Raw genomic sequence first — 26,818 nt, 5'->3', positions numbered from 1 at the left:
GGGATTTATGGTCTGCTTCCAGTTGTGTAAAACCAAATACAATTTGATTCATTTTTTTGTTAAATTTGTTGTAGTACAAGGATAATAGCTAGCATAGAGTAGAATGTAAGAAGTCAAAATGTTTGGAGCCAAAGAGAATATTTAATGTTTTTTAAATTCTGCCAAAATAAGTGTAATTCTGTATTTATATTTGGACACCTTTTGTGAGGTAGGTAGTGCCTTATTTATCTTACTCATTGTATTAATTTGTGCAAAATAGTTTATAGTATGATTGTGGTAAAACTAACAAAACAGTCTTGTAATATTAAAGTTTTAAAATGTAGGCTATATTAAAGGTAAAGCTTTATGGGCATGGGGGACTTAACTAGCATTCCTTTTACAAATAGTTACTGAGTTCTTTTTATGTGGGCTTCTAACAGCACTACAGGTAATGATCGAGAAAGGTTGAGAATGCATGTATTTTTGTGAGGGTAGGTCATTTTATTTGTTTTGATCATGCTTGACATTTATTCAGATATTTGAGTTTAAGTTCAAGGTACAGTTTTGTATAAGCATTAAAGTATCATCAATAAACTACTTGTGTGCATCTTTTGAATAAGTCTTATAATTGCTGTTTTATAGATTTGGTGTTATTAAAATCCAGCAACTATTCTTTGATTTTATTTAGTTTTCATTAATTTTGTCCATACAAATAGCTGATTTTTCTGTAGCTTATGTTACAGTTTACTAATTAACATGGCTCAAAGCATACACTGCTCAATAAAAAAGAGCAATGGCCCTTGTGGAGATGGTTCTGTAGTTTTAAAGAGAGGCTTAATGATCCACTATCTGAAGATAACTTAGTGTGGTACTGCTGGGACGTGGACAAATAAAGAAGTTAATGTCCTTACTGAATTGGCGACCCCCACAGAGTTCCTGGGGACTAAAAATCCAAACTAGTTGAACCTAAATGCATTATTGTGTCCAAATAGAATTGAAGTAGAGCAACGCAAGTACTCTCAGTTCTACCATTTTGAAGTGGAATTATTGAAATAAAGAAGATTTCATTGTAAGGCATGTTATTGAGGGGTAAGGGGATAAATCTAGATGAAAGTTTAATCTTAACACACTTAACATAAACACACAAAATGGACAGTGGGATGTCAAACTTTTTTCCACAGGGTTTTCTATTTCAGGTAAAGAAACCCCTAAATATAGATATATTCTATATATAGGGGTTTCTTTACCTGAAATAATTGCTTGGTCAATGAGGTTTGAACATTTTTTAAGGCTCTTTGAACACTTATTGCCATGTTACAGTCTAGAAAGCTTGTACCATTTATATGTATATTCCCATTGGTCATATGTAGGTCCCTTGACAAAATCAGGATCACTTTGTGTTCTGACCATTTCCTAATGAGATCATGTGCCACTTAACATCTAGAACATACTTATCTGAGGTTTCAAGGGAGCTAGATAACTTTTTTATCATCTCATTTATTTGTTCTTGTGCATTATGTATGTGTGTTTTCTTTAGCCTTAGCTAGTATTACTTCTCCAGCTCTAGTAATAGAGTCATTAGAAGAAGCACCCTGAAAGTCATACAGTTTGTTACAGGAGTTTTTCCCTGTTTTGTCCCCAAACCTACCTCCTATGGTTTCAGAACCCTGCCCTTTTTCTCATAGACACTCTAATAATTGTTAAATCAGTATGGTAGATAAGTCCTATTCAGAAAAATTTTTATTACCTTAATGCTTTTTAACCAATTTACTTTTGATTTTGGAAAAAAGCTTGAAAGTCATACTTCTCTAAGGTCTTTAACACTACTGCTTTAGATAAATTTGATAATGACATGGGGTTTGCCAGGTTGGCATAATCCTGTGATTGTTAAACGCTTGTGGAATCACAAATCCACACTTCCTTTTAAGTGTTATATAATTTGTCACACACACACCGAAAGATGCATGCATACCAAGTGAAATTATTTTGTAAAGAAAGTGATTTTTAAATAACTCTAAAGAATTGATCGCATCAAGAAATTTTTATCATACTAATTGTATTCTGTTCTAGAAGAAACATGTGAAATGTATTTATTTCTTCCACTGCTCTAAATATATATCCAGAACTGTAACAGTTTCACCCCAGAATTCCAGAAAACCATAAGACTTCTTATATAATCACAAGCATGTAGCTGGCTCTGTAATAGGTTTATGAGGACTTTCTACATTTATTATCTAATTTTATTAACAACTTTGTCCTTGCTAGATTAATATGCAGGAGTTATAAAAGGAAATTGAGGTTTGGGAGTCTTAAAACCTTTCCACTATAACTTAGCTACTTAGGTTTGCTTCCTAGCTCTGTCCCCTACTCCTGAATTCATTGCTCCTTCCAGCACAGCACACTTGCCTTTGTAGAAGAATATTAAACTCAGGATATTTATTCAAATTCAACTGTCAACCTTATATACCTTGTTTATGTTTGCTTTGGTTCTAATTATTAAACCGTGTGTGTGTCGTCTAAATGTACTGAAACACGTATTTCAGTAACATCAAATGATCTGTGTTTCTTACCATTTGCTAGTTCGCGGTCTTTGCAACTGCAACTGCCCAATACAAAAAGGAAGGATTTTGGTTATAAGATATGTGAACGATTCTGAAATATTACCCTGTCAGTGGCTCTCTAGTAAGTTTTGGCAGTATACGTCTTTTTCATTTCTTAGATGTGCCTGTGGGCATTTTTGCTTACATGCCCTAGTTTAAGCGGAACCTTCCGCTGTTAATGTTCTTCCCTTCTCTCTCGTGGGAGATCCCACCTTACCCTTGCCAACTCGTTTAAGTGCCTTTTTCTTGGTAAGTTTCCTTGGTCTTTGTTGTGGAAGTAAACCCTTTTTAAGTCTCAGAGTGAGTCTTTGGTGTCATTTACACTGTCCATGTCTGATCTTCCTTTACATGCTGTAAGAGTAGGCCCTGTATCTGATTCATTTTCTATGTCATCTGCTTTCATATACAGGCATTTTCACTTAATGGCAGTTTTCTGTTCCTGAAAATCAGATGTTCAGGGGAAAAGGTACTAATGAGAATCCCATTTTCTTATTGTTTAATAAGAAAAATTATGTGACATGTCATTCTCAAACCCCAACCAGTTTCCTAAAATAGATCTAAAATATATCGTACACTTAACATAAACCAGCGATCGTATTAGTATGTAAATGCTGTAAACATTTTTCCCTGGCAGTAAAAGGTTCAAATGATTAACACTTGCTTGGTATGCCATGACATCTTCTTTTAGACTGTACACTTCCTAAAATACCTGCATTCGATTTTGATGATCTGCCAGTGCTTGGATTGTAACTTGAGATTTTCTCTGCCCATGCCCTTCTGTGCCATTTTGTTTAAAATGTTGAGTTTTGGTGATACAAAGTTTCCTTTGTAAATATTGCCAGAAAATACTGAAAGATACACATGTTGTGTAGACTTTGGTAATAACCAAAGTAGTGTTCTGTCAGGGAGACCTTGTATAAGTTAAGCTTACACTGTTTCATTGATATTTTTCTTTTGATGCTGTCCTTATATTTAAGTAATCAAAACATTATGTGATTGAGTGATAACCTGAAGTAATAGCTTTCTTTGAAAAAGGAATTTGCCATGATGGACTAAATGAAATTTTGATTTAAGATCTTAAAGACTGATTTCTTTATATTGCATTGGTCATTGAGGATAAAACCTTATTTTTAGTTTACTTACTGGATTGAAATTCCTTTTTGAAAGTTCATGGCTACTTTTACTGTTATTTCAATTTTACTTGATTTATAATACTTATATACTGTTTATTTCTTAACAGGTAGTTGTGTCAACTAACATTGCAGAGACATCTTTGACAATAGATGGTGTGGTATTTGTGATCGATCCTGGATTTGCAAAACAAAAGGTATGTGCTTTAGTACTTTAGTTGTATACTTTATTAAACTGGTGTTAGCTTAAGAGTACTTACTGCCTATTCATTTAGTGACTGCAGTTTACTTTTTAGAATTAGTTTTCTGTTGTCTTGTGTTTTGTTTTCAGGCTTTGGTGATAGGAACCCTTTTTGTTCTTAGCTGGCTCTCATGTATTAAGCCCATGCATAATGTTTAATCCTAGGCTTAATCCCCCCCCCCCAAGGTTAATTGGTTTTTGTTTGTTTTTGTTGTTGGGTTTTTTTGTTTGTTTCTCTGTAGCAGTGGCAAGTGTTTTGGTTTCTGTGTTCATTTAAGGAGTGTGGGGGTAGTAATAAGAGGGATAGAATTGTCATTGCTGTAGATTGCTCACTTACCCAAGGAAATTAGAGTTTCTGTTAGTTATGTGCTGGGCATTGTGTCTGAAAAGATGTTAACGTTAACCTCTAGTTGAACAGTGCTGAATACCAAGCAGTTTGGTCAGAGTAAGTGACTACTCAGGAAATACTGGGGATGTTGAATAATTCACAGATCTTTCATTACATTTGGTTACATTTTGTAGGTGTAATTGGGAGAATTTGTTGCATGTAGTATTCGTGTTTCTGATGGAAATTTTTCTCTTTAAACTGGCAGTGTGTAACTGACTTCTTCTGGACTAAGTTCAAAATATTTTTCTTGAAATTGACAGGTTCTTTTCAGGCAAAAGCCTTCAAAACTGTCCAGTCTATGAAAGCAAAGTAAAATTGGTAGAACTGAAATTATTTTCAGTTAGGAAAAGTAAAGGTGTTAGAAGCTTTGTGTGTAATAGGTAAGAGCCTTTCCATGTTAGCTTCTGAGTCTTCAGAGTGATAGAACATCTGAAAGAAAGTTAAGGCGCAAGATGACCAATTCTCAGTTTCTGTCTCTGTGATTTACAGCCTTCATCAGTACTACTTTGTTTATTTTGAGATTAACTATGGACTTCGTGTACTTCTGTTACAGTTTTGTGGTTAACTGAAGAGAAAATTCTTAAATTATTTTCATTCCAACAGGTGTACAATCCTCGAATCAGAGTTGAGTCTCTTTTGGTGACAGCCATTAGTAAAGCTTCAGCTCAACAGAGGGCTGGTCGAGCTGGGCGTACCAGACCAGGGAAATGCTTCAGACTTTATACAGAGAAAGCTTATAAAACAGAAATGCAGGTAAGGGATTTTGCTGTATCCTTCTCTATGTGTTTGGAAGGTTAAGTTGCATTTGTTACAAGAAAATTGCTTTATTTACTTCATCTTGCCTTTTGGCACCATAAGCTCCTTACTTTTTCCCTGAGTGAGATTTATGGTGTAATCTACCAGTACAGCTCTCTGTTACAGTTCTAAGTTGAAATGAACAGTGGCAGTAACACTTTGAGCCCTCTAAAGATAGTTCACAGAAAGTGTCTGATTCCTTTCTGGTATGTTCCACCAGTATTTTTCTCATGTAGATCGGTGGTTTAGAAGTAATGCCAAAGTAAATAGCTGAAGAGGCAGAGAACAGATACGTTTTGTTTTCTGGAGCAAGAGGATTAAGGCATGTTTAACAGAATAAACATTTTTGTTTTTTTGCTAGGATAACACCTATCCTGAGATTTTGCGTTCTAATTTAGGATCAGTTGTGTTACAATTGAAGAAGCTTGGTATTGATGATTTGGTGCATTTTGACTTTATGGATCCACCAGGTATGAATTCTCAAAGCATATTTTAGCAAACCTTTTAACCAGAATTCACCATCTCTGCATCTTATTCATTACACACACACACGCCCCTTACTATTTTTCTTCTAGTGTATGCATCAAGAAAAGTCTCATATGTTAGCATTAAAACTAAAAGAGTGACAACTATCTGAGAAAGTTCTTTTTAATTTGTTTCTTTCCTCAGAATAAATTATTCTGGGAATTACTGACTGGGCAGGAAAATTAGAAATCTCCGATTTTTTTTTTTTTTTTTTTTAGCAGTTACTTAATTTATGTAGGAAAATGACAGTTTTTTAACCACTGTGCAGGAAAATTTTGCAAGTTTATGTGATTCATTGTTTGCTAGATATCTAACTGAATTTGATGACAGTTTGCATTTTGAGTTTGGTCCACTGTAGAATGAAAAATGAGATTGCTTCTAATAGTTTGTACTTTATCACATTTTTTGCTTATTAAAGCAGTTTGTCTAATAGATTGCCTTTTCCCCCAGCTCCTGAAACTCTGATGAGAGCCTTAGAACTTTTGAATTACCTGGCTGCTTTAAATGATGATGGAGATCTGACTGAATTGGGATCCATGATGGCAGAGTTTCCTCTAGATCCACAGCTCGCTAAAATGGTTATTGCAAGTTGTGACTACAACTGTTCTAATGAGGTCCTATCTATTACTGCTATGTTGTCAGGTAATAGAGGGAAAGGAACTAAAAAAAGCCCAGCTCTTCACAGTTTGGGTGGACTTCACATTTGGTTTTGTTTTTTAATATTTAGTATGATAGTGGATTTTATAGATGGTTTTTTCGAGGAACTCATTTTGTTTCCTAAATATCTTGTAAATAGATTTATAAAGACATAATATTTACAAAAGTAAAGTAATTGTGCACAAAATATAGTTAAAACATTGGCTCTCTTGAGTGCGAATAAAAATTGCAATAAGAAAAAGAACAAGTCTGAACACAATTGTAACAGTTCTTTGGTAGGTTCATCAGTTTTGCGGTTTATTACTCAAAGTACAAGAAGAACTTTGTTCTAGTACTTGGCACTATTAAGTGAGCCTGGGACAAACCCAAACTATCATTTAAAGAGCTTTCCTACATGTATAAATACGTATTCTAGTGGCAGTCCGAGCAAACCTGAGTTTCAAACTTAGTATCAAATAAATAGAAGTAGTAATGTGTACTTTTAGGCTTAAAATCTAACCAGATGATAATTCTTTTACAATGGCAGAAAACACTTGATAAAAGAAATATACCTAATAGATACAATTGCTAATTTTGGAAATTGGAGTATTAAGCTGAACAAATCATGCTGTTTTTAGTAGCAGTAAAGCATAACCCACAAATGAATTATAACTTGGAAATTAGATTTTCCAAAAAGAAGAAATATTCTTACAGCTAAAAATAGAGGACATTTCATGTTTTTACTGATGATCAAAGTACTTTATACTACTAGTTCCAGTACTGGGGAGAATGACTTCAGTTTCAGAGTGGTTTCTTAGTCTTAAATATAACTTAATGCCTCAAATAATTGAAAATCTTATTTGGAATTAAAGGATAAATTGAAAAATATTCTAAATATAAAATTTTGGCTTAGTTTAGATGTATGGTATGTTTTAATGGTTTGAATTTTTTATTTTAAGAACTAGCTAAAAATGTTTTTTTGCAGAGTTATGACTGATCAGACTCAGAGCAGATGGGCAGGGCAGTATCGAATCATTTTAATAAAATTGTAGTCTCACTTGCGGAGGTGGTGGTAGGTTGTTGTCTGCCTTTCTTCCATGTTTTTGTTAGATGCTCCCAGTTGGTATTTACCCAAGATTTCAGTTTGCAGAGAAAGTGTGCGGCAAGAATTAACAGATTGTGTATTTATTTGTTATCTGCTCAGTTTTTATTCTTCCTGTTTCTCTTATCAGGCATACTATATAATTACCATCGTTTGAGTCTAGATTACTAGCTCTTTAAAAAACTGGTCATTGTGACACAGTTGAAATCTTCCAACTATATCTCTTATTTGTAATAAGGAGCTCTGCACAACACAGGGGTTTATTAGCACATCAAGACAATGGACATTTATGTGTAGCGGTTATTAAGCATGGCACTTGTGGGGGGGGAAATGTTAAAGGGTGAGGAAGAAGTCATTGAACAACAACAGTTTGCTGAGCTTATACTGCTTTGTTTTTCATTTAAATAGTTTTTGAAGTTTTCAGGTCCTGATATAAATAGTGCAAATCAAGGGCCTTCTAGAGTGCTACTTATTCCCACTGTTAATTCTGGGAGCTAGTTCACATTTACTTTCACATCTTTGAGAGGTTTCTGTACTTCTATGAATTACCTTGCTTCAGTTACATTTAAGCAAGACATTTAATTAATATTTATTGTGATCATGTGTCATTGTCTCTATTTGGCTTCTTTGGTATCTTTTTAAAGGGGAAACTGTATGGGAAAGTAATTTGATACTGTATTTGATCTTGTTGTTGATTATTCCCATTATCTTCTATCTGGACTGATCATTTATACTTTTTTATATTGACAAGGTTTTAAGAGCTTTAAAAATGTGTTGACAAAGTCCCAAGCTGTTAAGTATTTTTACCTTCATACTGCTTTTATGACTATGGAATTGCTAAAGTGAATTAAGGAAAGTTGTATTTTAAAAATGTAGTGCACGCTTTGTAACAACTTAAAGTTTTATGTGAATTAACATTGAGGCTCTAAACAAATTACTGTAGTTATATATTTTGGTGACCCTTGAAATAATGACTGTTTCAGACTAATTGTCAACTTTTTAAATATTGGATTTTGCTTTTTATATTGAGGTTTTGATTCAAATAACATTTTTTTTTTTAACTTGGGACGTCATTTTCTAATCTTTTTATTAAAATGCTGGAAAACTAGGCTGAATATCCCCAGCCTTTTTGAATTTTCTTAATTCAGAGGCGGTTTAACCTTCCACCACTACTGCTATCATCAAAACCCAGGATTTCATGATATTTTTTATGTTTACATATGCTTCTGCTCACCGGTGCTAATAGTGATACCCACCAGTTGGTAACAGCCATAGCACTAGGGAAAAAATTACAGTAGAAATGTGGCAATAGACTGGTTAGAAAGTTGTTTTTAGCCCTGCAGTGGGCAAATATAGCTTCATAACTTCCATTGCCATTCAGTGGATTCAGTGGATGGCCTTTTGAAAAATTACATTCAGCTTAAAGGCTATTGACACCATAATTCTGGTTATTGGTAGAGCTATCGGCACTGGTTTTTGAAATAAGTTGAGCTTTCTATTTCTAGTATCTTGATGGCCTTCAGAATAGCTGTTTGATGCCTACTTTTAGATCTAGTTAAAATAATCAGGTACTCTGTAGCTTTGAAAAACCCTCTTGTCTTACAGATGTGGTTAGGTGTTGATGTACCAAATCAAGGTAGTAAACAGTCCAAGATGCAGTTGGAGGCCATCCTGCCCTGCCCTATGCTCTGTGAACTGACCTAGCTAGGCCTTGTTCCTCTATCTGTGAATGCGTGACTCATCGATATGGGCGTTTGTGTTGGGCCCATACCAACCTTGTTTAGTCCCACAGTGTTTTGTTCGCCCCACGGAGGCCAAGAAAGCCGCAGATGAAGCCAAGATGAGATTTGCCCACATAGATGGAGATCATCTGACACTGCTGAATGTCTACCACGCTTTTAAACAAAGTAAGTATAAATTAGATTGAAGGCACTCTTTTGTCTAAATGTCACTTGCAGCATATAAGACGTTTCTTCATCTCACTTTCATTTATTATCTGTGACAACTTTACATTAGAAACCCAAAGGTACTTTAGAAAAAACTCCTGACCAGCATTTAAAATAGAAATTGTCTGTTTTTTCTAAAGTTGTTTACTTTTATAATCGGGGAAAATACCGATTATAGAAAGCTCGAAAATACAGAGCAATAAAAACAAAATACTAGTACTATATTTACCACTAACCTACACATTTTTATATACTTTCTTTTCCTGTTTATTTTCATTCGTTTTATGTGAATAGTTTTGTATCATTTATAGAATCTTTACTACTTAATAATTTTACTAATAAATAGCTCTTAAATAAACATAAAAGTAACAGAATAGAAAAATGGACTGCAGATGTGAATGACCATTCTCAGGTTACAGGTGGTCCATAAACGTGAGGAGGAAGGTCAACTCTGCCTGTAGTTCAAGAGCATTGTTATTGAGAGGTACCATTTTTTCACCTATAAAACTGGCAAAGGTTATAGAAGAACAGTTCTTAGCTCTGTAGAAGTGGGTTTAGTGAAACAATCCTACACCAGAGGTGGAAATATAAATTGATGTGGTCTCTATGAAAAGCAGTAGATTTTATGTCACCGGGACCTTAAGAAGTTTCATACCCTTTGACCCAGAAATAATCTATGAAATTATCCTTCGGTATCCTGTGGACACAGATATCGTTAAAGATTTCATCCCAGAATTACATATCATAGTAAAAAAAAAAAAAAAAGTGTAGGGGGGAGCTACCTCAATGCCCACCGATAAAAAGATGGTTCAGTGATTTATGTATGCCTTGACCATATGGTGAAATACTGTTCTAGCTTTATTTTATTTTATTTATTTGAGAGAGTGAGACAGAGCACGAATGGGGGGGTGGCGGGGAGAAGGAGAAGCAGGCTTCCTGCTGAGCAGGGAGCCCAATGGGGGGCTCCATCCCAGGACCCCAGGATCATGACCTGAGCCGAAGGCGGACACTTAACCGACTGAGCCACCCGGGCACCCTGTTCTAGCTTTAAATCATGTTTTCAGACAATATTTAGCGACATGAAAAACATTTTCCATTTGAGAACAAGGAAATGCGGGGGCTCAAATTCAAATTTTTCACCTCTTGTTTTATTTGTAACTCATTTTGTTATTTCCTAAAAATCTATTTACACTCCTAAAATAATCTGTTCATTTTGGCACATCTCTTTTGGGGTGGGGGTGAGTTTGTTTATCTCAAGAGTTCCAAAAGTGCTGCAGAGCCAGTGAGTGGAACAAAGAGCATAGCTGCCAAGGTGCTGCACGTCTGTGCCTTACACATAAACTTTGCTGTGAGTTGAAGAGAATTGATAAATACCAGGTTAAAATAAAAAATGAAGGCCAGTACGCAGTTTACTTCAGAACATTTGTTTTATCCCTCTTGTGTCCAGTGTATTGATAATGCATAATGTTAAAGCCTATTCCTGATAGGTTAGGTCAGTCCAAGAAATATACTATATTCCTGTGTGTGCGAAACTATGTCGTCGTGGTGGACTGTGTGACCACCAGACACATAAGCTATTAACTGACATTGAGGACTGGCTACAGAGGGGAAGGTCTTGAGAAGGAGCAGATTCATGTCCATCTTGGTTCTCAAAACCCTTTGATATCATTAAAATACTGTTTTAAGTGGAAATTAAAAGATTTCTAAAGGAGCAGCATGGGTTTTTACCATGTATGTCTCACAAGACATTTTAATGTTCTTCTAAATTAGGAGATTGTGTTATTTTGTTATTTAAGTTCTGATAACTGGCACACCAGTCAGTGTATCTGGATTTCGTAAGTTGCTTTGAGAATAAAGTTTAGGTTTGATAGAATTGTGTATTTGGATTTTAAGTTTGAATGTAACAATTCAGTCCTTGAAATTCGAGTTTACTGTTTCACATGATAAAATTACTAAATGCTTATTCTTTATGTCCATATTGGTAGTTGGGAGCTTTCTATGAAAATATTGAACAGTAGGTATCTATAAAAGCTTTATCCTACCGCTTCTTAATAGGACTAGCAGCAGTGTCATGCGTTAAGAGTGGTAGCATCCATTCTCTAGATGCTTGTTTCTTGTCTCCTGCATGCTTCTCACTGCCATAGGGATGGTAAGCTGTTGGGTGGTTTTAGACCTTTTACTCTGTATACATGTGATAAATAAGGTCAAGGCAAACAGTCATTTGATAGAAGTGTTCCTATTAAAGGATTTAGCCTATTAATTACTGCCTGTCATCTTTTCAAGTAAAGGGAGCTATTCAAAAAATACCAGACTTCCAGGTCTCTGCGTACTATTTGGACATTTCATATCCCTTTATTGAATTTGGAATGTTTTCACTAATGATTTTTAAATGATGCCATGTTATGTTATGAATTGAAACATTAAATATGTTTGAAAAATAGCTGTGTTTCAAATACTGGTCAAGAGGAACTATTTGATTGGAGACAATGGCTGGTTACATAGAAAAGCTAAAACTCATCTTGATCCTGTATGTTGAAATCATAGTTTTAAAAAAAGTTTTATTTTAGAGAGCGCACTCGTGCACGCATATGAGCAGAGGAAGGGGAGAGGGAGAATCTTAAGCACACTCCCCGGTGGGCTTGGAGCCCGTTGTGGGGCTCCCCTCCGGACCCTGAGATCAAGACCTGAGCTGAAAATCGAGAATCACATGTTTAACCCGCTGAGCCACCCAGGCGTCCCTGAAATAACACTTTTGAGAAGCAACTAGATTTAAGTTATTTTGCCACACCTTGATTTCTTTGTGTGTAGGTCTGTTTCACTCCGAAATGGTTTTCCTTTAGATCTTAAAAGTAGGTTTACTGTATTGGTTAAGAAATTTATAGCTAGCATTTTAAGAGAAGATTTCCATTTTTAGATTTTATTTCTCTCATTTATCAAATTATTTCTCACAAATTTAGAAAATACAGTAGTACTACCAGATAGTGTTTGTTTTATCTTGACAACTTAAAATTGCCATTTTGTTACTCTTTAGGGTATGAATTCTGAAGTTTAGAACTTCAGAAAAGCTATACTTCAGGTAAGAGTCTGCAAATCAGCTGCCCTTTTCAAAGGGCCCCCTTTCTTACTGTCTCAGTATGGACATTTCCATTGCCTTTCAGCTCCGTACATTGCACCAGCATAAGCAAGGATGCCTCTAAAGCATACTTTCTTCTCTTTGTGTTTTGACGGAACAAAACAAGCAAAGGGAAAAAATAAGATAGGGACAAATCTAATGTCAGTAAGTTCAGATGGATACTTCTTCTCATTCTAGATGGGTTAATTAATAGACTTGAACACATCAGTTCTTTAATTTAAAGATCCATTTTACTACCTCACCTACCCACCCACCCTTTCTGAAATGGTGGCTGCATTTTGTAATGGGCAAACCTTTATTAATATATTTGTTGCTCCTTTGAAAAGCAGTTAAGAAAATGTTGTATGTTATAATTGGTAGAATCCTAGACCGAAGATGCCAAAGATTACTGTATATTACAGAAGCTGCAGAAGGATCAACATAATTCTGATTTTAAGGACCCCCCCTCCCCCGAACCCCCCATTTCACAGTAACCCTCTTAGGTTTATTTATCAAAAGGCCTATGAAGTAAATGATCAAGTTTTCCATTGTGATTCTCCGGGACATAAAAATGTCACTGTATAATATTTTATATTATGCTGCAGTTTGAGCTCTTTGCTTAAATGAGCAAACAGTGGGTTGGTTGGAAGCTTGTCAAGGATTCATCAGTGGGGAAATATCCCTTTGATAATAAATACATGCAGTGAAATTATTTGAAGTGTTTAGTTTTGTTTATTAATAATAGTAAGACTTGTTTATTAAACATGAGTGGGGATTCCAGACATCCCTATAAACTACTTTACTTGTATTTTAGTTTTTGTTTTATTTTTTACTTTTATAGTCTAGCTCTTTAGTTTTTTATCCCAGTTTTAATTCCAGTTAGTTGACATACAGTGTTATAGTAGTTTCAGATGTTCAATATAGTAATTCTCATCGCTATTCAAGGGGATACCTGCATCCCTATGTTTATAGCAGCAGTATTTTACAATAGACAATATATGGAAGCAGCCCAAGTGTTCATTGATTGATAAATGGATAAAGAAGAGGTGGGGTGTGTATGTATATGATGGAATATTAGCCATAAAAACGAGATCTTGCTGTTTGCAACGACAAGGACGGAACAAAACAAGCAAAGGGAAAAAATAAGATAGGGAAATCAAGAAACGGACTCTGAACTATAGAGAACAAACTGATGGTTACCAGAGCGGAGGTGGTAGAGGAGGAGTTGGAAAAATAGGTGGTGGGGATTAAGGAGTGCACTTACCACTTGTGTTTTAAATCTTGTTTGTCCACCGTTAAGAGGCACCTGGGTTGCAGTAAAACTTTTAAACATTTAGCTCTAGGTTTGGTGCTCTAGCTCAGGAGTAATTAAATAAAAATTACGCAGTAGTCATTTGAGTTCTGTTTTATAACTTCTAAATTGTATTTGGTAATCTTAATCTAAGGCTGTCCTTTCTTTGAAAATGAGGAAGACATGGCATTTTATCAGATTCCCTCAACCCATTCCTGTCTTTTGGACTATATTAGAAGCAACCAGGTGGATGTTCGTGGGTAACCTAACTTTAGTTCGTTAAAAGTGGTTTATTTAAAAATCACAAAATCCAGTAACCAGAAACCTTCGTGCTATTTCTGATTTTGAACTTTACTACAGATTTTTAGGAAAGTTGATAACATTGTGATTCTTTTATAACACTGATGTGGGTAATTCTCCTTTCTGGATTACTTAGTTTATTCTTAATAATGATTTTCCTTTTTAATTAGATAATATACCTATATAGATGATTCATGTCCCCTCTTTTTTCCCCCTCCCTCCAACTTTGTAGATCATGAATCGGTTCAGTGGTGTTACGACAACTTCATTAACTACAGGTCCCTGATGTCAGCAGATAACGTACGCCAGCAGCTATCACGAATTATGGACAGATTTAATTTGCCTCGTCGAAGTACTGACTTTACAAGCAGGGACTATTATATTAATATAAGAAAAGCTTTGGTTACTGGGTATTTTATGCAGGTACGTGGATAATACATGCATGCCTAATTAGATGTTTACATAATATTGTTTGCTTTCTCTAACAGCCCTTTGAATCTACTTCAACAAGTTAAAGAATGCCTCTGAATATTGATTTTAAATGTTATGTCCAGATTCTTGAATGAACTAATATTCTAAGAAATTTTATCTGTCTAATGAGTAACAGATTAACTCGTTAAATGACAAAGTTAGTAATCCAGTTATGTAGAAATCAATTTGGAATTAACTCTTAATTAACAGTCTTTTTTATACCAGATGATATGTTGGCCATTTTCAGGTGGGATTAGCAGCTATTTCTTCAATGTAAATTTCAGTTCTTGGCTTTTGAAAAGTCTCTGAATCTAGATTGTGAGTGGAAGTTGTATAATTATAAACTGCTGAAACAAGGCAGTTGCCTGGGTGGATCCGGAAGTGCAGTTCACTTTTCTCTTTATGTAGAAATTAAAGACTCCAAAATCAAATATTCAAACACCTGTATTTCATTCACAGTGCTGTAGAGTGATCATTGATATTTGTAACTAAGAAACTTGGGTGCTACAAAAGCCAAAAATGTCTTTTAAGTGATAATGATGGAAAGTAATTTAAAATGTTTCATTTAGTTTTAAGTGTGTTATGGTGGGGACTGTACTAACTGACGTATAGGTTGTCAGATAAACGTAGTGAACATTTATTTTAAGGGATTTTAAACTATGTTTAAAAACTCATTCTCTGGTGGTAAAATTGAAAACAAATCAATCCATTACTTGGGATTGGATTGATTTTAATGATCTCTTCTGTTGCCGGCTTGTTTTTTCATTCTCTGTTTTGGCTATGTCTGTTAAGCAAGATGTGGCCTGCCTTAAGGCCAAATGAGCTGAATAAATAGAATTGACCCAAATGCACAAAATCAAAATAAGAATTGATGGGTGCATAGTCTGTAGTTGAAATCATACTAACAGTAAGAATTTTTATTGTGGCATCTTCTATAAGATCCCATGCTCATTGGAGTTAGGAAAATAATAGAGCAAGGTATGAAAATACATTCTTTAGACACTTTATTCTTAATATTTGTTTAATATGTACTAGTACACCGTGGCTTCTTTTTGACATATTCTTAAATTTGCTAGTAATTCAAAAAAGATTGACAAAGCCATATTCAAACATTATAGATTTCTACTTCTCTGAAGATTAAACTTTGTTAGAAACAGGGCATGCAGTAAGTACCTGGCACCTAGTAGGTGTTTAGTAGTATTGAAGGAAATTGAGTTCATTTTCTGTTATTTATTAATAATTATTCATTTCTATCATTCATACACATTTTTCATATTACTGTAGTTCTAGAATTGGAAAAGGCATATCATCATCTGTTTCAGTGTTTGCTAATTACATATTAGATAAGTTCCACCAGTTGATGTGTTTGATTATAGATAGAAGAAATGGAGGCAAGAATCATGTGCACCTTTGTCCGCTCCATTCTTTTTCTTGTTCTCTTTTCCCTGTAGACTACCTTTTGCTTTATTTTTCCATCTTAATCATGAATGTTGTAGTAATTGTTCATCTAATACACAGTTGCCACCTGGCACTAAAGAACCCACTCTAGATAGTTTTAAGGAAGGACCAGATAGTGTATATACAAGGCTTTGTGGGCCCCTTATGTCACTGTTGAAACTGCTTAGTTCTTCCTGCCCACGCAGTGCAAATGTGCAGCTCTGTGTTCCAGTGAAACTTTACTTATGGACCCTGAAATTTGAATTACATGAGTTTCACTCGTCACCAAATTTTTTTTGCCCCCCCATTCTTTTTTTTTTTTTTTTAAAGATTTTATTTATTTATTTGAGAGAGAGAATGAGAGAGAGAGCACATGAGAGGGGGGGAGGGTCAGAGGGAGAAGCAGACCCCCTGCCGAGCAGGGAGCCCGATGCGGGACTCGATCCAGGGACTCCAGGATCATGACCTGAGCCGAAGGCAGTCGCTTAACCAACTGAGCCACCCAGGCGCCCCCCCCCCCCCGCCCCCATTCTTTAGAGATGTATGGACCACTTTTGGCCAACAGGCCTTAACAGATGCAGGCAATGAGTTGGATTTGGCCTGCAGTAGTTTGCTGATCCTTGCTTTTATCAGGCAGTGATAAATAAGTGAGGCCATCGGATAAAAAGCAAAAGCTGAGGTCTGCCCGTTCTAATTATATAGGTAGCTTTACACCACTTGCGCTTTACAATGAGCACATCACAAGCATTGTATTAATTGACTGGGTTTCGGTTTCAGGTGGCGCATTTAGAACGGACAGGGCATTACTTAACTGTGAAAGATAACCAGGTGGTTCAGCTGCACCCCTCTACTGTTCTGGACCACAAGCCTGAATGGGTGCTTTATAATGAGTTTGTTCTTACAACGAAGAATTACATCCGGACGTGTACAGATATCAAGCCAGAATGGTAAGCACCACCCTTTGTTCTAACAGATTTTGTTAGCATTTTTGCTCTGAATGGAATCTGACTTTGTTGCACTAGTCCTGTCCTGGACCTTAATGTTCTTTCTCATTAGCTCAGGGTATGTGCTCCCGTGTTTAGGTATAGGGCTTTGACCTGATGGTATGATTGATCTCTTAGAATCTTTGCTTTGCTAAGAGGACAGTGGGATTGTTGGTATGGGCCTGGGCAGGATTTGAAGCCAAATATAAAATTATAGTTGACTAGCATCAGGAGTGTCTTTGGAGCTATTCTCTTGTTGTGATCAACTCAAGTCTCCTAGTACTGTACTAGAAACAGTCTTTTATCATTAGCTCTGAACTGTTCATAGGTTGATGCTTTAGAAAGAGTTAAGCAAACATAAAAACTACACATCTCGTTGTATCTTAGCATATTTGATTTACAAATTGTTACCGGAAATGACTGTGTTATTTTAAGCAAAATTACCACCCCTCCCCTTCTGTGTGTCTGGTTTTTTTGTTTTGGTTGGTTGGTTGGTTGGCTGGCTTGCCAGAATCCATTCTGTAACTTATGATAGGAGACGTCAGCCAAGAATGGTGGGACTGAAAGCACTTATTTTAGTTGATGTCACTTGCTAGATATTGTGAGGCTTCTTTCCTACACAGATTTATGACTTTTGACACTTGTGTAGGACATTACCATTTTATCTTGAACGCTTTGTTGAGAAAAAATTGTATGGCTAAGCATTAAAAAAGATTCAGTCAAGTGAATTCTTTGGGGTATAGATCTATATTGTTACTAAACTTCAAAAATGAGAAGATACAGTCATTTGAATACAAAGATATTTCTCATACAGAACCTGTATTACTATAACCTTGGAGAGGTTGGTCTAAAAATAGTGTTCTATAGTGAAGAAATTAATAACCTTATTTTAATATCTTCCTATTAATGTAAAGAAGTGTTTTTAGAAGGATTTGTCTTGAGTTTTTTTTTTTAAGTTATGGAAAGTCCAACATCAGAAAATTTACAGCTTAACGAAAGTAATGCACTTCTAAAAGTAGTGTTTGTATGGATTAGGTGTTTGCAGTTGTAATGTTGATTTGGATTTGTAGATTTGCCTTTGTTCATTAGTTTATTAATGAGTAATTCCTATTCTATTAGCAACTCCAGTCTTTAATTAAATGTTAATTTGGTAATTTTTCCCCCCCCTTCTGGACAGGTTGGTGAAAATTGCCCCTCAATATTATGACATGAGCAATTTCCCACAGTGTGAAGCAAAGAGACAGTTGGACCGCATCATTGCCAAACTTCAATCCAAGGAATATTCACAGTACTGAATTCAGTGCTTAGAACTGAAGTTATTCAGAGGACAGCTTTAAAAGATGAATGAACTCAAAAGTTCAAGTTGTGCTCTTCACGTTGGTTCAATAATGGCCTTTATTTGAAAGCTTTTTAATTTTTCTTTACAGTAAATATTCCATTCTGATTTCATAAATTAAACATTTATGCCTCCCTTTTGTGTTGACACTGTAGCTCATACTGGAAAAGTCGATCAATGTTTTGCAGTTTATTGAAAGTAGTTCTATATATAACAATGTTATAAGCATTTCTTTAGAAATGGTTGAAAATGCTTCTAAAATGTGATTATCGACCATGGTATGCATGATCGTTGTAATTGTTGACATTCCTTTTAGAAGTTGTGAAATGTTACAACTTGTGCTTATGTAGACACAATCTTCTGTCTCAGTACAGAGGCACTGACTTCAATAAAGTCTATTTATACTAATTTCAGCCAAAGCACTTTGATATCTTTGTTCTAGTCTAAGTATGGCTTCTTCTCTTCTCAATTGTGGGGCCTTTTTTTTTTTTTTTTTTTTTTTAATGTAAGTATACTATGATTGCATCTTTCCACAAAGGCTACTACTCCTTAGATAAAATAGTCATTAAAGCAGTATTTTTAAGAAGATAGCATGGCACTTCGTTAGGTTAATCAGGGTGTGATCTAATGGGATAAAAGTATATAGTTTTCATTCAAAATTGGATCTCCAAGGACAGAATAATGAAAGAATAGATTTCTCTTCATCTTAAATTCATTTCATAAGACTGATTTGTTACCACATCTTTTTATTATACTTAGAGAAACTTTCTAAACACCCTATATACTTCTGAAACAAATGTTTATTTGTATTAAATAAATATTAGGGAATGATGTTATATTGTAGGTCTTGGTTTTACCAAAATCTCAGATTTGGATATTTTATGCAGTGTACAGAGTGATTAGCAAAGTGTGTTAAAATGTGAACTTGAGTTTCCGTTTCTTGTAACAGGTAGTAGACAAGTTAAAACCCTTTTTTTAACAGCAGATGAGGTGTTTGGTGTGACCCCTCAAGGGGCCTGTAATCAGTTCTTTTCACTTAAAGAGTAAATACTGCTTAATTTCTGGACTCCCTTCTCCTACTCTCTCCCCCTCCCCCTGCAAATATTTAAATGTTAAAGGAAATTTATAGGTGTGTTTACTTGGAATTTAAATATATTTTGTAGCATATATCTTATGTGGTTTAAGGGAGTTAGTTGGGCAAATTAGAGTTTTTCAGGCTGTATGCTTTTTAGTATATAGGTAGCTGTTACTAAATGATGCTGGTGGCTTAAGAGTTAATACAAGAGTTCTCTAAGCACCTAATTCTCATGGGATAATTTACATGGTGAAATAATATTTTAGGTTGAATTTAAATTGGTTAAAATTTATCCTACTTTAAGTATTGGTGAATTATCTGTTAGGATTTTTTTAGATTATTGTTAAGAACGTCTAGGCACTCGGTCAGACTATTTCCCCTAAGCAGGCAGCTTTTGCCAAAGTATTATGTTGCATTTTTTTAACAGTTGCATATTTTTATAATCTGACCATCTTTCTAGTTTTAAATAGATCTCGGTGTAGTGTATGTGTTGTTTAATCTTGTGCTTTTTAGAATTCTAAATTAGACCATTAGGTTTTCTTAAAGAGAAACTTAAGTTGCAGAACTCTGCTGTAAAGAAGGAAGTTTGGCAGAGTTTCTAGGAACAGTGAGTACTCTTTCCATCTTGTAAGTGATGAGTGTGCACTGGGAGTGGCCATGGAAACAGTGGAGCGAGCTGAGCTCTTTTCATTCCCTGTCATCACATTACCCCCCCCCCCCCCCGTTCAGTTTTGCAAGGCTGGCCATATCTGACCAAAGCTTTGAATTCTAAGCATTGATGTTATTGGCAAAGGTATGGCTTTTAAAAAATTTGTGTCCTCTAACCCCTTCATTATAGCTTTGGTAGCAGAATACAAAAGTGGTTACAATTTCCCTTGTTTACATAGGTGGTTAAATCTAGCAAATGAATCCTCAGTGGTACTGTAGAACAAGAAAATAAAAATTTTTTCCATAATATTCAGAAAATCTTATTTGAAGATTTTTCTGAAGAGGTCTCCTCACCTCTCAAAATAGTAGAGCTGCTTTTTGTTGTGAACGTAGCATAAGAAAGAAAAGCCTTTGACTACAAGTTGAGGAAATGAACACAACTTGGGGGAATAGGACAGGATAAAATATACCCTACAGTCAAGCCACTAAGCCACAGTCCCACAGAACAAAAAGCATATGACTTAGTCCTAGAATTTCAGGTTTATAACAAACACCTTGAGATTCTCTTCTGAATAATTTTAATGGCTCAGATACTTTAAAGAAAACCATTACTTTCAAAGACATCCTAATAGTTCTGCTAGAAATGCTGAGCTAAAATTTCTCTCTCTCTGACTAATTGTTTCTAATTCTTGCTTCTAGAGCGAAGTTAGTTAAATAAGGATGTTTGTTTTACTGCATGATGCTATTTAGATACTTAACTGTCCTCTTCCTTTACTCTGATTTAGGCTGAATAGCCTGTTTTCCCATCACCCTTCTCTTCGATACAGTTTCTAGATATCCTGAACATCCCTGATTAACCTCTGCTAGATATTCTCTGGATTGTAGTCAGTGCTGTGGTCTAAACTGGGCAGAGTGTGGTGAAACTTGTATCTCTCAGGGGACCAGACACGACATCACTTCTGTTAATGCAGCTTATGATTACATTAACCTTTCAAACAGCCACAGCGTACTTTTGGCTCATGTTAATCTTAGCATAAATTTAAGGCGTCCAATTATTATGTGATAGTTTTGGATGTGGCTCAGGGCTGGGAAAAGACCCTCACAGACCATGGACAGTGTACATCTTTAGAGACCTCACCCCACGCTTTTAAATGCATCTCTATATCGCTCATTAAGGAACATTTAAAAAATTACAGACATGAGAACAATTGCTTCCTAAGTAATTGGGATAGGAATATCTCAAGTACATGTTTTCTAATAGTTCTAGAATTCTTGTAGTGTGAAACTAACCTACACGTTGTTTCAAATGCAGTTTTTATCAGTATTGAATTTAAAAGGAAAGTTGACAGATTTGGTATGTACATGTTTATACAATGATTTGAATTTTACAATTTCTTTTTATATTAGAGAAAGTCTGGGAGGAATGGTGATCCCAGGCAGTTTTAGTGGTGCCCTAGCTAGTACTGGACCTATGGACAAAGTGGCCCTGTAGACACCCTGTTGGCACAGGTGGTCACGTGGTATCTTGTATTGCCAAGACTAACATGTTTATTGAGAACTTGTTGCTGCGGTGACTTCTAGTTACTTCTGCTGGTATACACTGGCTAGATGATGGAAACTCTCCTGTTTTGCTTAACTGAATTCTCTGGCTTGGACTTCTCATTTCGGGGGTATTTGAGCCTAACTTGGCAAAAGCAGTTTTCTGCAGCCACCTCTATTAGCAGTGGTGTGCTGAGGGTAGCCCAGCCTGGGAGTTGATGAGATTTGGCACGGTTCTTAGATTTTTTGTTGTTGTTGTTAATACGTGGGCCTCTCTTATTCTGTTTTAAAATATGCTATTTCATGTAGAGTCTTCATTTGTAATTATAGTAGGTTGTGGTAAATGGAACCCAGTGGAGAACCCAAGTCATGAACTTGGGAAAACCACATTTAAATAACTTGGTTTTTTGTTGTTGAGTGAAAGGGTTTTGAAGTGGAAAAAACTTGCAAAGGCTACTTTTTACAAGAACTTACACGGTTAGGATGGAGATCAAGGAAGAGAAGGGGGGATACTTTTTTAAAGAAGGGGACCACCTTAACATATTTTTAGGCAAAATTTCAACCAGTGTCTTGGAAGAGACTGGGGTTGAGGCCAAGCTTGGTGATGTTAGCCTTGGAAGTGAGAAAATTTCCTTAGGTTAGGACAGTTAAGGGACCTCAATTCAAATGGCCTCTTATGGAGAGTGCCAGGGAATCAAGTTCAGGCTTGAGGGAGAGGAGTACTGTGTGAATTTGACAGGTTCCTCTCCTGTGGTCTATAGCCCGGGAGTGATGAACAGGGAGAAGGCTGCCCAGCTTGAGTATGTCTAATGAGGGCATGGAGAAAAGTGGTAAAGTCTTTAAGATCTTGTCATTAAAAAGAATCATTGAGGGGCGCCTGGGTGGGTCAGTTGGTTAAGTGTCCAATTCTTGGTTTTGACTCAGGTCATGGTCTCAGGTTCGTGAGATTGAGCCCTGCGTCGGTCTTTGTGCGGCGCACGGCATCTGCTTGAAATTCTTTCTCTCTCTCTGTCCCTCAGAGTTTTGTGTGCGCTGTGCGCACGCACTCTCTCTCTCTCAAATAAATAAATCTTTAAAAAAAAATAAAAAATCATTGATAGCTGCCCCTATAAACTCATCTAGTATCCCTGAGTTTTCCTTGTGCCTTGCGCTTCTGTGATGTTTGGTTAGTAGCATTGGTGAACATTGTATACACAGTACTAGTTGTGATGTCTTTGCTGAGAAGTATCTTCATTTCAGCTCATATATTTGTTTTTCATATGAATTGTTAGGCAATTGAAATTTTGTCTTGGCCAAATTTGAGACATGCTCAGAGTGAAATGAGACGTGCTCTCAGTTTTAGGGAGTGACTTAATTTAAAGCCCTTAATGAATGGGAATTGATTTTAATGCTACAGAGGTGTGTATTGTTTTATTTTAGATTATACAAAGAAGTGGAATTACTAGAATATTTTAGCTTTATGGCACTAGCTCTGTTTAGTGTCTTAACAGAGAACCTAGTCTTTGATTCACAGGGAGGATTTACCTACCAGTGCCGACAATTCTTTAAAAGGGAAACATTTTAATTTTTAAGGAATAATAAACTCATGCAGTAAATTGTAACAAATGATTGGAATTTCATCTCTGAATTGTGATAGTGTATGTAGACATTGCTTTAGTATATTTGCTCTTGGTTGTACAGTCTCAGTTCTCCTTGGTACAAAAACATACAGGACGGTTTTGTAAAATAACTTAAAAATTGTTAAAGCTTTGTATTTGGCTGTTTTGTTTACACATTTCTTCCCAAAATTAATTATATTAATGAAAATTTTTTTGTAATGTAATATAGTGTATACTTTATTATTTACCTTTTTACATTTAAGAGGGGCTGGACTGATGATGTTAAAGGTATTTTTTAGGCTTTGAATGTCTGCACTTGACTTACCTTCTGGAACATTTAATTACCTTAGAGAAACATAGGACTTTGTACAAAAAGTAACGGCCGACTGCTTTAGAGTTGTCCTCTTAAAGTATAGTTAGGATCAGGACCTCCTCATGTCAGTTTTGGTACAAGATATTTTGTTTGATGGGTAAGAGCACATTTCCCCATTTTTGTGTTATTAGTATGGAGAAATGTAATATTGGGTATCTTCGTATAGAGGACTTTGACATGAATTGATGGCTCTTGGATAGTTGTCATGTTTTCACTAAGAAACAATAAGGTAGACTGAAGGCAGTAGAAATGATCAGGCATGGTGGAGGAAAAGAGAAAGCAATCAATAGCAACTTTTAAAATAGTTTATAGGAAAGGCACTCTTCAGAGTCCTTTATCAGAACTTAACCTTGGGCGCCTGGGTGGCTCAGTCGTTAAGCGTCTGCCTTGGGCTCAGGTCATGATCTCAGGGTCCTGGGATCGAGTTCCACATCGGGCTCCCTGCTTGGCGGGAAGCCTGCGTCTCCCTCTCCCACTCCCCCTGCTTGTGTTCCTGCTCTCGCTCTCTCTCTCTCTCTCTAATAAATAAAATCTTAAAAAAAAAAAGAACTTAACCTTGTAACTCCGTGGTATATTGCGTTATTTCCATTTTTTTTAATTAATTTTTTTTTTTTTTTTTTAAGGAGAATTGAGGTCCAAGGTCATGTGGCTGCTTACCAGCAAAACTGGCTATTCCTCGTTTTGCCTGAGGGCCTCCTGTACTAAATGTGTTTTCCCTGAGCCTGTATAGCAGGGAGCTGGGATATAAAAAGCCTGTTTGGAGTCCTTGATTGGTTGCATGGCCCTTAGATTGTGGTGCTTACCATAAGTTTAGAACATTTCCCACATTAAGTATTAGACACATTTGTGACGGGGTGGGTCTAGTTTTCCATTTTGGTTTAATCTTCATAAGAAAATGGAAAGGGAACTTTACTGTATCCCTGGTCCTCCTCTCTGAGGAGGATGGGGCGCCTGGGTGGCTCAGTCTGCTAAGCGTCTGCCTTTGGCTCAGGTCATGATGATCCCAGGGTGCTGGGATCGAGCCCCACATCGGGCTCCCTGCTCAGTGGGAGTCTGCTGCTCCATCTGCCTCTCCCCTTGTTTGTGCACTCTCTCTCTCTCTCTCAAATAAAATCTTAAAAGGGGGGATCTGAGGAGGACACCTGTTTTAATTGGTGACCTACGTGTTTATTATTGTGTGGATTTTCAGTGCAGCCCTTTCTTGATTGTGTTTTTAGAAGGGCTCAGTGAACATAATCTGAAGTGAAGTCTGAAGTAAACAATCCAGAAGTCACTTGTTCAGTTTTGGGATTAGAAATATTTCCAAACCAAAGTGAATCACGTTTATTTCTTCCTGCTTTTATTCACGCTAAACTGCTTTTCCCCATGACTTGGAGCCATGGTGAGGATAGATCATCCTTCCCACTTCTGTTTTTTCGGTCTGCGTATTTGAGGCTGTCTTACTCTCTTGGGCTCTGAGTTCCTGAAGAGTTGGAGCTGTGTCGCATGTCTCTGTCCCTGGTACCTAACTCTACGCCTGGTATGCAGTAGCTTTTCAGCAGATATTTTTTTTTTTTAACATTTTTTTTTTTTTAAAGATTTTATTTATTTATTTGAGAGAGAGACAGAGAGAGAGAGCACATGAGAGGGGGGAGGGTCAGAGGGAGAAGCAGACTCCCCGCCGAGCAGGAAGCCCGATGCGGGACTCGATCCAGGGACTCCAGGATCACGACCTGAGCCGAAGGCAGTCGCTTAACCAACTGAGCCACCCAGGCGCCCTCAGCAGATATTTTAAAAATACAACTGCTGTGGCTTTCATGTGTTTGGTTTTTTGTATCATTGTTCCCTTCTTACTGGTAGTGGTAGAACTTAAGACTCCCTACTGCTTTTTACCCATTAGGCTAAAAACCAGATTGTTCAAGGTTTTGTAAACAGAGCATCAGATTTTATTTTTATTTATTATTTATTTATTTCTAGTCAGGTTTTAAAACCCATTTCTGCCCTTATGAGGCAGTGAGATTGTAGATTTGTGACTTACCTAACCTGCCTCTTCATTTGTAAGGGGAGGCTTGGTTACAATACTTTGCCCTTCAAAGGGTTTGGTTCACTAAATATAACATCTGGTCCAGTGGATGCCCATAATTGACAGCTTTTCCTGTTCCACTGTCAAAAATACGATTATAAATAGGTATTTTGTGGGACCTTAGTAAAGCTCCATTCTTTACATAGAACTTGAAATAATTATTGTGACCTCCTTCCAGAGATCTGTCTTGCTTATTCCCTGACTCTTAGGATTCTTTAAAAGTCACTTGGAAAGAGGTTTCCCTGTATAAACATCGATGCTGCTGTGAGCAAGTCAAGCAGATCTGAGTAACCTGAATGCTTTCCCTGCTTGATTACATGCTAGGGGATGCTTGCAGGGAAGTATCCAGAAAGAAGGTATTGAAAGGAATCATGAGCTTTTTATGGATAATCCACATTGTATTTATGAATTGACAGAGTGTAGCATCTGTGACAGTGTTTATAGATACTGTGCTTTAATCTCTTGAAGTCATTATTTGATTACACATAAATGACAGAAGTATTGGTCTACAAGGTGTACTCGGCATCTAGTTTCAGTTTCCCAGGGAAGGCTTTACTCGTTTTGGCCTTCCTTTTTAGTCTCACGACAAAGGTTTTGGCACCAGTAGGCAGGCAGGGGAGCTGGTGTTCAGACTTACAGAAGAGTTTTTGAACTATTTGGCATCAACAATTATTTTTCTTCTGTAGCATTTTTTTGAGTCTCATAAAGGAAGAGGGGGAAAATAAAACTTAAATGGCGTAAGGAAATTAGTTTGTTACATATTTCATACTAAAAAGTAATACTGATAGCTTGTAATACTGATAGCTTTCGTGTGGGTAGATGTAGAAAATTTTTTCAAAATTCATTTACTTTATAAAAGGGAATATTAGGTGTTTTTGCTGAACTTGTTAGCAAATACAAACACCATCGATCATATGTTCATATTTATTATTATTAAGTTATATCTGAACAATACAAAGACTGCTAGTGACCTAAAAGTTTTCCATGGCCATCAGATTTCCCACAGAATTTCTAGGCCCGCTAGATTTATCTTTTTAAGGTAGTTTTCAAAGTTTCGCTCTTTATTTAAAAAAATAGAAAGCTTAGGGAAACATAAGTGGCAGTTCATCACTTCCCAGGGCCCATCCCTCTTTTATTTCCACCAAATCATAATCTAGTTTTTGAATATGGCATTTCCACCTTGATTTTTTTTTTTTTTACTGTTCGGCACTAAAATATTTGAGATAAGTCCTTAGTGTTGAGGAAATCCTG

The 26,818-nt window shown here is 36.2% G+C and overlaps 1 protein-coding gene across 1 annotated transcript in view; it reads left to right on the top strand.

The window, feature by feature from the left end:
- DHX15 (DEAH-box helicase 15) overlaps positions 1-18,691 on the top strand; it is a 57,898-nt gene extending 39,207 nt beyond the window's left edge. The window contains exons 7-14 of the mRNA XM_045881388.3: positions 3,820-3,906; positions 4,942-5,091; positions 5,495-5,603; positions 6,109-6,300; positions 9,181-9,303; positions 14,278-14,468; positions 16,731-16,900; positions 18,114-18,691. Coding sequence (XP_045737344.1) covers positions 3,820-3,906; positions 4,942-5,091; positions 5,495-5,603; positions 6,109-6,300; positions 9,181-9,303; positions 14,278-14,468; positions 16,731-16,900; positions 18,114-18,231 — 1,140 coding nt within the window. The 3' untranslated portion in view covers positions 18,232-18,691. The remainder of the gene's footprint in view (positions 1-3,819; positions 3,907-4,941; positions 5,092-5,494; positions 5,604-6,108; positions 6,301-9,180; positions 9,304-14,277; positions 14,469-16,730; positions 16,901-18,113) is intronic.
- Positions 18,692-26,818: the final 8,127 nt, after the last annotated feature.

Source organism: Mirounga angustirostris, unplaced genomic scaffold (assembly GCF_029215605.1).
Source record: "Mirounga angustirostris isolate CCGP_5_RB_7025 unplaced genomic scaffold, mMirAng1.0.hap1 SCAF_2, whole genome shotgun sequence".
Classification (NCBI taxonomy): domain Eukaryota; kingdom Metazoa; phylum Chordata; class Mammalia; order Carnivora; family Phocidae; genus Mirounga; species Mirounga angustirostris.
The sequence above is the reverse complement of the archived record's forward strand: the minus strand, read 5'-3'. Positions and strand labels throughout refer to the sequence as shown.